At 36.3% G+C, this 13,650-nt stretch overlaps 1 protein-coding gene across 2 annotated transcripts; it reads left to right on the top strand.

Annotated features, from left to right (window-relative positions):
* The first annotated feature begins 4,638 nt into the window (after positions 1-4,638).
* Positions 4,639-9,007, top strand: LOC134679644 (odorant receptor Or2-like). 2 transcript variants are annotated; one of them, XM_063538593.1, is made up of 6 exons: positions 4,648-4,770; positions 5,339-5,462; positions 6,184-6,280; positions 6,874-6,978; positions 7,684-7,836; positions 8,848-9,007. In XM_063538593.1, the coding sequence occupies exons 3-6, from the start codon at positions 6,221-6,223 to the stop codon at positions 8,905-8,907; spliced, it is 378 nt and encodes a 125-aa protein (XP_063394663.1). In that variant the 5' UTR covers positions 4,648-4,770; positions 5,339-5,462; positions 6,184-6,220; the 3' UTR covers positions 8,908-9,007. The 2 variants fall into 2 exon arrangements, with proteins under 2 accessions (XP_063394662.1, XP_063394663.1); XM_063538592.1 differs by having other exon boundaries at positions 4,639-5,462.
* Positions 9,008-13,650: the final 4,643 nt, after the last annotated feature.

The following is a 13,650-nucleotide window of genomic DNA, read 5'->3' as shown; positions in this document are numbered from 1 at the left end:
ATACTAAATTGACTAGCAGTTGTGTGAATTGAGCGGTTAATTGTTTAAGCACAGACCAATAAGGCAGGTAAAATAACAGCAGTCGATCGACGTGTGCCAAGCCAGCTGTATAAATGTTTACAAAGACAACAATGGTGATTTCGAATAGGTTTAGATTTGTGTACTACGCCGAAAATTAACCGTGTCATGAAGCATAACTCTACAGAAGTCGATCATTGACATAATCAATACAGACAATTCAATCACGGAGTAATTGGATCACAGTCCAATAATTTCATTATTGTAACCAAAACAAGTCATAACGTTTAATGTTTTGTATTATTACTTATCTATCTGCAAAACAAATTAGAGTCTGTGCGAAAACAGAAGAGTCATACAATTACATTTCAAGATTCTTATTCTTTTTCCGCAAAGACTCTATAAATAAAAGTTACTGTAAGCATAATATACAATCAGATTTCCACGTTTACCCAAACTTAGCAAGTACTTTTCTGAAAAAAGAAATCGTAGATAATTGAAATCAAAATGAGAGTATTAAGAAATACTATGAACACTTGAATAGGGTTTAAGACATAACCCATTGCGATTGTTAAAGGTGAACTGAAGTGAAGTCTGCACCAGAGTTACTGGCTACAGTCTTCTTCTTCCTATCATGTGAAGAGATCATAACAACATAGATAATATTTTTCCAGTACCTTGCCAACTCTAACTACCTAACCTCCCTGAGGGTAGCTTTTATAAGGGTTTCTGCAATGCATGTACCTAGTTGGGCACAGGGGACATTGCATCATAATATGTTGCGTTGCTTGTAGGTCGCCACATTCGCATAGTCACTGTGTCCAGGGTTGATTCTTCCGCATATCAGATCTAAAGATCGGCTTGTCGGTGTTATTTAATTTTGTATCTTCTAGTTTATATATAAATTGTGTCAGAACCACAAGGAATAACAATTGATGATTATGTACCTACATAAACAGTTATTTGGATATAAAAGTCTCAGTAATACAATCAACAAATCAAATATATCATTCTTATTGACTGGATAACTTCAAATTGCAATCGAAGCTATCTAAAACACATTAGGAATCGGGTGATTTTGTGCTTAGTGTAACTCAGACTAAAATTTCACGGCTTAGTTTCAGATTTTAGAGTCTGGCACTCGTCCAAATGCCCCTTCAAAAGAACAACGTCGTTTTTCCACGACTCCTCAGTCAAAAAATAACTTAAGGGAATATCTCTAAGGTTTTCATTCGAATGTTTTTTGTTGGCACTTAAGAACAAATTTTCAAGAAAATATTGAAATTCAGTGACCCATTCATATATTAAGGTGTACATTTACAAATTGTTGCTCAGGCGCGTTGTGTTAAATGAGATGTTTAAGCGTGTATATGGGTAAAACTTGGGATTTAGAAGTAAACAAGCTTAATGATTGGTATTATTAGTCTGAGTTTGAATAACATTATTTTAAACTTAAAATTCCGTACCTTCTTTAATATTGCAAGTGACCTATTAATCGAACAGCCTAAGATTTGAAACGAAGGTTCATACAAACGTAGTCCTCATTTTTCTCTCTTGATAAGAATATTATTGAAAATTTATTGACACATTTTTTTTACCACAGCTAACGGCCCTATGTATAGTTACGAGTTAGAAATGTGTATGATATCTTTTTTCTTTCCAAATTTTTACCATAATTATAAAATCGAAAAACGTCAAGCGTCCCCTACGCATAGCTACAACTACATATGTCTCGCATATTAGTGCGTCGCATAGAAAGTAAGTTACGTTCTCGATAGCGTTTATGTCAGTGCCAAACTAATAGTGGTAGCCACACTGACCTTCTTCTTGCTACGTATATAATACAGTTGTTCATATATAGACATTTAGATTCTCATAAAAACGGCCTCAGAGCATGCTCGGGCGGTTCTCTGTATTAAGAAGTCATAATAAGGGCTTAGTATTTTAATTTTATTTCTACAATTTTGTGAAATAATTTTGCTAGTTGCAATATAACAATTATTCATAGAAATTTTAACTGGACGGTTGAACATTACGATAAATTTTGCAGTATTGCGGCTTGTGACAGCAAAATAAAAGCCCAATTCCACTCCCGTTTGTAGTAGGCGTACCCGCAGGCAAGGACTGAAAACACTGTACGAAATGTCAGCTGAGTTTAGGTGGGAGCATCATGTTTATTAATGGCGCGCGAATGGCCTTCCAAGAATTTTTTATTAAAGGGTAAACGAACCATTTGTTTTGCAAATGCAAAATCTGTTTTGTATGCAACACGCGCGTTCCGATTCTCGGTAAAATGGTATTATTTGCGGGTATAAGTCCGGATAGGATACCTATGTGTGGAAAAATCGACGTTATCAGGGACACTAAGTTGTGCCACGTCCAACGGCGCGATTCGGGAAATGAATTAGACATTCAATAGATATGAAATAGTAACGATATGTGACGTTCCACGGCAAAAGGTACCTCATGGCCGCAATAATATTGGAGCGACGTTAATAATCGCGTAAGCGCCAACCGCCATGGTAGGTACCTTTTGCCGTGGAACGTCACATATCGTTACTATTTCATATCTAGTGAATGTCTTATTCATTTCCCGAATCGCGCCGCAAGTAAAGCGATAGTCCGGTTTAAAAATCTTTTTATGATACGACCTTGATGATCGATTACGCCGACTGGTGTGCGCGAGATGCACTGCGAGTCGTTTCAACGTCGTTTTATAAGAAAATTCAACTTTAACAAAATGCAAAATCAGAATACTGCTTCAAGCAATGGCATTGATAAATCAGACGCATAAAAGATGATCTATGAAAACGTGAGAAACTACTTTTTATCCCACCCATACTCTTTTGAATTAGTAATAGTATTTTATGCAACCGTTGTTTAATATAGGTCAAAAAAGGCGAGTGGCGTGAGTAACAATTTGAGGCGAAGCCGAAAATTGTTAATAAAGACGCCACGAGTATTTTTTGACTCAGTTAAACAACGTTGCATACAATACTTTTTCTACGACCAAGCACTTACTTTGAAATAAAATTGAAAATTTAACAAATCATTTTAATTAAAAAAGTAGCAAAAATGGAGGGTACGCGCGGGAAGAGAATGAATGAATGAATGAAATTTAAAAAAACATGTCTATGGTTCACTTATTTGTCAGAGGTGACATTTAAAATAAGGTTGGCAACACTGTATTTCATTCAATATTTTTTAAGTGGTCATTACACGAAGTATCGTAAAATCGCCAAAAAGATACTGCGTGTATGCACAAATTCTTTTTAGGGGAATAGACTAAAGATTTGTCTTGACAACTATAAGGTAGGGTTTTAAAGGTGTGCGCACGACTCTTTAAATGACAAATAAAAGTATGGGAGTAGAAAAAACTAAAAAAAATACTGAACGGATTTTCATCCTGTTATTACGGAAGATTTAGGTGTAAAAAGTTTGTTATGGTTTTGTGTATCCCGTGCGGAGCCGCGGCAGGCTAATATGAAAACGTGAAAAATTACTTTTTATTCCATCCTTAGTAAAACTGAATTAGTAAAACTCAAAAACTACTGAACGGATTTTCATGCCGTTTCCACGGAAGGTTTAAGTGTATTTGTTATGGTTTTATGTATCACGTGCGGAGCCGGGGCAAGTCGCTAAGTGTCATAACACATAGAATATTCATTATCATGTCAAAGCAATGATGTCTATATCATGTAATAAGCTCAAAATTCATGTATTTAAGTAGTTAATGTTTTAACGTCGCTGTACCTGGTGATTGGATAATGACTAACGCAGGAATGTCAGGTATTAATTAAAGTAGTGTTGTGCTTAGGTAAAGTTATGAAAATAAAAATATTATTTGACAATAATTACTTACTGCAAATAACCATGTATATTTTATAATTTGTAATTATATTATTTAAATACAGATCATAATCGTTCACAAAATAAACAGTCTGAGTATTTAAGACTACTAATCAATATAATAATTAGATTTAGAAATAAGTAAAATATTTACCTTATTTACCAAACATAGATATATTTATATTACTTAAAATATTAATGTCATTCTTATTATTTCAGAATGTCGGTTATTTGCTTTATTTATTTTTCCGAAATATTTACATAAAATTACCGAGTAAAAAGCAAAATGATAATATTTGTTATCAGTAGGTAGGTATTTTATTTCAAAATAGGTTATGCCTAAAGTTCGTCTGACTGGTATGATGATGATGATGATTGAAAAACACCGGACAAGTCCGAGTCGGACTCCTCACCGAGGGTTTCGTACTTTTCAGTATTTGTTGTTATAGCGGCAACATAAATACATCTGGTTCTTGAGATACAGCCTGGTGACAAACAGACGGGAAAGTAGACGTTTTTTTATTTATTAAGTACCTCAAAGTTTGCATGTAGGCTAATAACACATACCTACAAAGGCAATTATTAGCTGATTAAATATTTCAATATATTTAATATAACGACTGGCAAGTTACAATTGTTAGATATTTAATTAATTTTACTGTAAAGTATTTAATTAAGTTTACTGCTAATAAAGAACACCCCATCACTAATACAAAGAATAGGTATAAAAGGACATATTATTAAGGTCATTCGTCACAATTCTTTTAATTTCCTAGTGAAAAAACATAAGAACAACGTAAAATGATTAAATGTATTTTGAAAAAGTTGGAAAATCCAAAACGACCCTTGCTTGGTCCCAATGTTAAAGCCTTACAATTTTGGGGACTTCTACTCCCAGAAAACGTAACTATGAAATATGTTTACATATGCCTACATATATCTATCATTTACTTTACGGCTACAGAATACGTGGATATATGGTTTATCAAATCGGACATGAATATGCTTTTGGAAAATCTTAAAATTACTATGTTGGCTAGTGTGAGTGTAATAAAAGTATCGACCTTTTTGATTTGGCAAACTTCTTGGCGGGACATAATTGATTATGTGACAGAAGCGGATTTAAACCAGCGAAAAACTACAGACGAAACTAACCTAACCATTATTAAAAAAAATACAAAGTATTCGCGTAAAATTACATACCTTTACTGGTCGCTCATGTATACTACGGTTGTAATCGTTATGGTACAGCCGATCATCAAATACGTCTTTTCACAAACATATAGGGATAATGTCAAGAGTGGAGAAGAATCATATATCCAAGTAGTGAGCTCTTGGGTTCCATTCGACAAAAGTAAGGTTATTGGATATCTGGGTGCCTGCGCTTTCCAAAGCTACGCGGCTATATACGGTGGAGGTTGGATCACTTCATTTGACACAAACGCTATAGTGACTATGGTATTTTTTAAAGGAGAATTGCAGCTCCTAAGAAGAGACTCTGCTGAGATTTTTGGAACTGAAAATAATCCTGTATCGCGTGAGGAAGCAGAGAAGAGATTCAAGGAATGTCACAGTAGACATGTTAACTTAATCAAGTAAGAGTCTTTGCCTCAGGGGCCTATTTTAGATTTAAGCTAGTTATTAATTTCATTTAGTTGTACCACTGTATATATATTGTTTGTAAATAAATGATTTTCTTTATCAAGTAAGATACATTTATTTGCAGATGATTATACTGGCATTTTTTCTGCTATAGATCTGTAGGTATTTGTTACGTACGTACCGTAAAATGTGTGTGTAAATTTTGCTCCAAAGTAATCCACCAAATTCCAAATTTAATTTAAATTTTAAAAGTGTAGGCGTGTCGAAATGAGGTTATGATACAGGTACGAGTCTTACATAAAACTGATGGAGCAATTACCCGTTGGCTATCAAAGTTGGCACATTTTACGGTAAATAGCTTTATTTTATTGTTAGTTCATGATACATTGGTTTATTAGTTAACTGAAGATCTGCACATTTAATTTCCAAATTTAGGATATCAACTTTCATATACCATCACGCCCCGCGATTGTTGCACCATTCAGGGTCCTAGCTAAATTGGTTGTTCAATACTTACGCTCTAGAATTTCCTACTTAGCAAGAACCCTAAATGGTGTCCCGTGTGATGACTGTATTTTTGCAACACCAAAACATACCAAAAAGCAATGTAAGATATTAATATGGATATTTAACTGAAGTATAAGTACGTGTGCCATAATATCTACTGCTTTTTCTCTACTTAGTTATTTTATTTAATGTATTTCCTTTTTCCAGATATTCAAGGCTCTTTGACTCCTGCTTGTCACCGATTATGCTTTTCTACATGTTCGTATGCTCCGTGATGCTCTGCGTAACTGCTTATCAGATAAGGGTGAGAAAAGCCATCAAAAAGCTCTGTCCTACCGCCAACTATTAGCGAGAAGCTAGTAGTAAATACAGCAATGAGAGAGCTTTTTTCTTTGCGGGCGATTATTTTCTCTTTGATAAACTAAACTCTAGAAGAGTAAACACTTAAACAGTCAATGATCTTCAATTCATATATCTATTTTTTTTTTCATTTGAATGAGCTCTACGTTCTCTACTATGAATGAGCTCTACATTCTCTAATACTCATATAAGTAGGCCTTTGACGCGAGAATATAGTCAAACGCTACCCGCTGCCGATGTTGCGACGGCGGTCGGACGGATGTCTACACGCGCGACCAAAAAACGGCATCACTTCACATGTTGGCTTCTCAATTCAATATTTTTTCAAATTTTCACGTCATCCTAAAGAAAATTATATAAAATGAAAGCTGATATTATTTGACTATCAAAAATTACTCTATTTCTTGCAGGACGACCAAACATATCCCTTCGAATAAACTCAAATATAGGCTCGCAGTAGGCAATCTTTTCTATTCCAGCAGAACTTCTGACAATATACGAGTAGGAGTACTTACAACATAAATCTTTTGTTTTCAGTTTGGAACTAGTCTGATGCAAACGATATTACAAGTTGAATATCTCGTGTTCGGCGTGTCTCAACTCTTTATGTATTGCTGGCATAGCAACGATGTCATGCACATTGTAAGTAATTTCATGAAACCACTCATTAATTTGTACTGCAATTTACTAGTAGGCCGAACTGAAAACTCGCGGTTTGCCAAAAACTGAGTGTATAGTGCTATTGAATTTGTTGCACCTACTTTGTCGGCAATAGATCGAAAACCGCGTGCGATTAATTGCCAGGTCTGTGGAGCCCTTAACTATATGATTTAAGTTACCATAGAGATTAAAATATACTGTATCTGTGGTAAGCCGTAATGTGTCTTGTCAAATACCTTTTATTTTATTTATTTTATTATGTTTATTTCATTTCGTTTTAAGTTTTTTATTTTGAAATGATAAATTTAAAATAGTATTTTATACAGTAGAAATGGTGTCCTAAGTAGCCTCCCAGGGTATCGAGGCTCAAATACCCAACGTTGAATTTGGAACTTACGTTTTGAATTATTGGCTTTATGGCGTTCAGTGCGGCTACCACCTTTGGCACTGACATAAACGCTAGCGTGAACTTAACTTACTTTCTATGCATCGCACTGGTACTGACATATAAGTGCGAGCGAGATGTATAGAAACCAATTATGTAGACGTTAGCGTGCATGTGTTAACACTGTCACTGTCAGTGACTCATGGTACGGGTACTGGATACGGTTCGTACGTCATTCTGATGTGATTGCATCCACTTCAGATGCGTTTAGCAATAATTTCGCAGATCAATACTTATTTCAGAGCCAGGAAGTAATCCATGGCCCGTACGAAAGCAGATGGTGGTCTCAAAATGCTCTCCGCAAGGACCTCGTCATAATACTGGGGCAGTACCGCAAAGAGATTGTATTTTCTGCAGGGCCTTTCACCAACCTAACTCTACCCACTTTTATAAGTGTAAGTTTTTATAGAACCTAATTTGACGAGTATGTTTTTACCCATCACGGAATATTGGTGTTTCCGACATTTGGCAGGCGTAGGTACACGGAGCCGAAGCCTACACGTAGATCCCCTTTTGACACTAATGAGATGTTAGGTGTGTACACCGAGTTGGCGCTGCCCTTGCCCATGTCATGGGACACACGCAGAGCCAGAGCGCCTACCGCGAACCACGTTCGACGTGTTGCCTCCCTGTCACGCTTACGTACGAATTTACAAGTACGGTAGAAAGGCAACACGTCGAACGTGGTTTGCGGTAGGCCCTCAGCACCCGCCAGAATGCAAAGACTGTTGAAAGTTGATGGAATCTGTTGAAAGTTGATGAGCTAGGCTATTGGGTGAAAGTGATGGACTAAATATAAATATAAAAAGTATACTTTCTAAAGTAAACTTTTTATATTTGGTGAAAGGTAAAAGTTTACGAGTATACCAACTACTGTAATTGTACCATTTTTGTAGCTGCTATGTCTACGCACAACATGTATGAACGGTTCGTCGTCGTCGTCCTAATAGTTCTTTCGTTGTCTTTAGTTACTGAAACTGAGGTATGTCAGTCAGCCAGTTAGGGTAACATTCCATTTCCAACGACAGCTGCAGTATTGTCAATTTTACTATGGAAATTGACAATGACTGCGACGCGTTCAGTACCGGTAGTGCAGCTGCGGTTAGAAATGGAATGTTACCATTAGTCAATCGGTCGATGTCAGGTCACCACGGAGGTTAGAAGCCCTGACAACGTACATCCCGCTGAATGCTCTAAAATGAGTTCGCATAACAGTTAAAGTTTAATGTATAGGTACAGTCAACTGTAAAAATATGGGTGCACAAATTATGTCCCATAGCTCTTATGTCAGCGAATTAAGAACTATGGGACATATTTTTGAATAAGTTAGCTACACCCATATTTTTACAGTTGACTGTATATTAATCAAAACCTTTACTTTTTATCAATCAAAACCTTTGTTTCAGATTTTGAAAGGTGCCTACAGCTACTACACATTGTTGACCAATTCACAATCAGATATTTAAAAGTAGAGCAGTTACAGTTGTAGATTTTTTTTAGTTTTAGTTTACACGTTATATAATAAAACCTCTGTTCTACTTATGCATTGTTAAGCCCGCTCCACACTCGTGCGCGAATCGCGGCGCGAAGCCGCGAACGCGAGTCTGGAGTCGATTTCGCATATCAGCGAACTAGACTCCACACTCGCGTTCGCGGCTTCGCCCGCGATTCACGCGCATAGTCTGGAGGGGGCTTTACTCTCTTCTACTTGCACTTTAAAAATGTTTTAAATTAAAAAATATTTAAACACTTCTATTGCTGACTGTGATTTCTTTGCTTTGTATGTCTATGAAGTACTTTTCGAGTCCTTTGAATAAGCTTACAAAGAATTTGTGTCTGATATTTGGTTTAGGAGTTCTTTGGACTACATACCTTCCGACTGCATCATCAGATCAGCTTCATGTCAGTATATTATTGGATTTTAATTCCGACGGATTTCTCCCTACTATCCTACTTAAGAGGGGGTATAAGAAATAGTACATTATTGCAGAGGCCGGGAAAGGGCAATTCGTGGATGAGTTTCGATTTTGTCGGACGACGCGAAGCGGAGTCCGACAAAGAAGACGAATCCACGAATTGCTATTCCTGCCGAGGCATATATAGTGCTTTTCTCCAAACATGCGAGGAAATAAGCTAAAATAATTATTATTTAAGCATCAAGCATCACTCAAATCAAACCTTCACATCCAAAAAGTCAAAAACAATTTCCCTCTTTAGTTAATTTTTAAAAGTTAAAGGCACAAACTTATTCTGCCATTCAGTACCATTCAATATTCGTTCATTCAATATAATTGCGCAATATACTCATACTCATACTCATACTCATTCTTTATTGGTAATAGGTAATTACATGTCAGCTTACATAACTAGTACAAATAACATTAAAAATTAAAATTAAATACATTAGCTACTTGCGTAGATTTCTATTTTTATCATTAATATTTCGAAGTCAGAAATTCTTCTATATTATAGAACGACCGCTCAACAAGCCAAGCTTTAAGTTTATTTTTAAAAATTAACAAACTAGGTGCGTCTGTTATTACTGTTGGTAGATTATTATACACAGAGGGGCCCATGACGTGTATAGTTTTTGCCGTCTTTGCTAAGCTTCGGGGCACTGCTGCTAGTTTATGCCCGTATCGTGTAATACGGTCGCTGTTGTCACCCCGCCTGTGGTATTTATCTAAATTCTCTCGCGTGTATGAGGCTATTTGCAGTATCAAGAGACCTGGCAACGTGATAATCCCTAGGTTGGTGAAGTGAGGCCTTGCAGACTCGTACCATGGAACTCGAGCAATAGCCCTTATAGCTCGTTTTTGGAGCCTAAATACACGTAGCCAATCGGCCGCACGTCCCCATAGCTCAAGCCCGTATTGAACGATGGACTGTATGCTGGCGAAGTAACAGCTGCGGCCTGCCTGAAGCGGAAGTACTGTCATCAGCCTGCCAAGGGCGAAACATGCCTTTCCCAATTTGCCGCACAGGGAATTAATATGACTCTCCCATGTTAGGCTTTGGTCTATGTGGAAGCCCAAAAAGGAGGTACTTTTAAACTGGTCTATGGTGCCGCCGGCGAGGCCTACATGCAACGGACGGCGCTTGCGTCCAGACAAATCAAACTGGATGAAATGCGTTTTGGTTAGGTTTAGTATGAGACCGTTTTGTTCAAACCAGTTCGACAGTTGTCCAGCTACTAGGTTTAGCTTCGATTCTAGTTGATCGATGCTTGGGGCAGTTACAATTGCCGCAACGTCGTCCGCGTACATATAGACCTCACCTTCACTGACTGCCATAGGTAGATCATTAAGTAAGATGGAGAATACCACATTTGACAGGGACGATCCCTGGGGGACGCCGATGGCGGCCGACAGGCCGTGTGAGTTCAAGGTGCCTCTTTGTCCCGTTACATACTGCGTCCTTTTATTCATGAAATCTGACATGAGGGCTTGCGCAGGTCCTCGAATACCTCGAATATAGTTTGTCAAACCAACTTTTCAGTCAGTAAGAACCAGGAAAACTACACCCATCCTTTTCTTTTGGGTGCTAGTACTAGTGTAAGACAAAGATAGTATGATTCTCTTTGTCTATGTTTGAAATGAGAAAGTCCTTTGACAAACTATGTAAGCTTTATGAACACGGATGAGATTAAAAAAAAAATATAAAAATAATCTTTGATTTTATTAAACAGTATTCGCACGATCATACACGTGAAATGATAGCTGATCGGGTCGTGTAGAAGCGGCTCGCGGCAATAATAATTGGCTGTTTGCGTTTTTTATTATTAAAAAGTAAAAACCACTACAGTAATAAGTTATTACTGTAGTGTTTTTTTACTTCCCGTCCGCTAGAACAGGACAGCGATAGTTTGATGTTTTTTAGTTAGAGTTTGACATTAACGAAGAACTTCCCGTACTATTTTTGCTACAGTAAGGTGAACATTTCCGAGCATATTGGAGAAAATAATATTATTATATTATAATATTAATTTTGGAAAAACTAGTATATATTTTATCAAAATAAGGATCTGTAACATCACAAATGTAGATACACAAAATGGCCCATTATGTCTGTTTGTCGAGGAGTTTAGCTGATCTCAGGATAATTGAAACGTGCTGAAGCTAATATCTCGCGGATTTTATTATTTTTTCCAATATTCTTCGTTTTCGTAAAAATCTGGTAAAAGTAAGATTCGTAAAGTTATTCGTTAAATAAATAAAGACAACTTAAAGATTAAAACTTACTCGTAATAAGGGTATAATTGATATTTATTCAGGGATAATTTTACCTCTAGAGCATTACTCACAGCTAGGGGCGCCAATGCGCTGTAAAATTAAATATGTTGTAGTAAAGCTATAATAATAAAAATATATGATGAATATATCATTAAGCTATAGTGATGATGACTATGTTGATTCACGAAAACGTAAAAAATAAACGGTATCAAACATTTATTTTTATGGACACATATATTTTCTGAGTTATGGATCTTTTTTATGTATTTAACTAAGCATATATATAACACATATTAACACACCAGGAAACCCATGCTATCGGGCTACTACGTAGCGATAAGATTGTAGCTCAGCGCAGCGGTTAATGTGTTAAGTTTGATAGTTATGTACCTAATATCGTCGCTTTGTACTCGTAATATAAGCTTTGCTTAGTTTAGGGCTAGGGCCGGTTGTACTTGATAACTTTTTAAAATCATACAAATTAAGAAACAAATCCGATTTATTTTTATATTATAGTCTTTACCTATCACGGAATAATGGTGTTATTTCGAACATATAGGAGACGAACACTTTAATGTGATGTACCTAAGGGGTACATCGTAAAGTATTTATTTTTAAAACATTTGAAAATTCAGACATTCTTTTTTTTAGGCAATAAAATTTTATTTGCTAAAGGGGTTCAACTTATTCAATTACACAAACGGGTCTACCGCGATATAATTTCATTGTTTTAACAATGAAATTATATCGCGGTAGACCCGTTTGTGTAATTGAATATGTGTACAAAACGCGAGAGTTTAAAGTGTTATGTTGGGGTTCAACTTTCGAGATATGATAGTTCCTCATAATAAATAAAATAATCTATTTAATGAAAGAAAATAAGATCTCTAGGTGGAACCATTATATTTTACTAACATTTTTAAAGTGAAAATTTCTTTAGCGGCGCTGAGCACTTTTTGAGGTGGGGAAAAAATGATAAACTCGATTCAGCGTAACGCGTAACGTAACGCTGACGTCATGTGTCAAGGACAATGTTATTCACCAAAGAACTTTAGTCATAACATATAATCCAGTAAAATTGTAGAATTTTGTAACGTGGCTCTTCTGCGTCAAATCCGGTAGATTTTTTGCAAACTTATTTATGATGTTGGCCCAATGAATAATCCAAGTTTGTGACTTCGACCGCTGAACGCAACTTTGTCAAATATCGAGAAATCCGCGAAAATTTCGGTTTTCTTTTAGATTTGGGCGATTATAACCCTAAAGGACTAGTTTTTGATAGAACCTTCCTTAGACGTTTTTAAAGAAGACTAAATTTACTACCATACGAGATTATAATTGTCTCTGTAAATTGAACAGTTTCCGAGATAAAGGCTTTCAAAATTTTGATATATTTGTAATTGAGCTCGTAAGCTAAGTGAGTGCAGTGAGTATGCACCTTTGACTCAGGCGATGCCGCTTGGCAGGATTGTTCCTAAGGTCAAACAAAGCTGATTTAGCTCAGTAGCTACGAGATCGTACCATGCCTACCTATCCAAAAAGGGAGGAGAAAAGTCGAATCCCCTGGTCCAATCTTTGCTATATTTCTTCCTACTCTTAGGAGCTAGGGCACCTTATATATCATTTTCATATAATTTAGGGATGAAAACATTATATTCATACTTTTAAAATGCCAAGTCAAGTGTTTTTTTAAAAGATTTTTAATTTTTGAATTTGGCTATAATTACATTTCTATGGAAACCGTCACTCAACCCGCTTCATATTTTTACAAAAAAATGTATGAATGCCTGCTGTGAAGTGATATTTTATAGAATAAGAAAGCCCTAAGTTATATGATAATCATATATAAGTAACTTGCCCTAGTTGCTAAGAGCAGGATGAACTATGGCTTAGATTGGAGCTGGGGATCCGACCCTTTCCCCTCCCTTTTTGGGGGGTAGGCACAGTACGATCTCGTAGCTACTGGGCCAAATCAGG

This window comes from Cydia fagiglandana, chromosome 2, assembly GCF_963556715.1.
Source record: "Cydia fagiglandana chromosome 2, ilCydFagi1.1, whole genome shotgun sequence".
NCBI classification, from domain to species: Eukaryota; Metazoa; Arthropoda; class Insecta; order Lepidoptera; family Tortricidae; genus Cydia; species Cydia fagiglandana.
The sequence above is the reverse complement of the archived record's forward strand: the minus strand, read 5'-3'. Positions and strand labels throughout refer to the sequence as shown.

What these genes read in the sequence shown, in the direction of transcription:
- LOC134679644 (XM_063538592.1), top strand. Translation starts at nt 4,669, where the DNA reads ATGATTAAATGTATTTTGAAAAAGTTGGAAAATCCAAAACGACCCTTG. An exon ending in AGACATGTTAACTTAATCAA is followed by an intron (nt 5,463 to 6,183) that starts GTAAGAGTCTTT and finishes TCCTTTTTCCAG; the next exon opens with ATATTCAAGGCTCTTTGACT. An exon ending in TAACTGCTTATCAGATAAGG is followed by an intron (nt 6,281 to 6,873) that starts GTGAGAAAAGCC and finishes TTTTGTTTTCAG; the next exon opens with TTTGGAACTAGTCTGATGCA.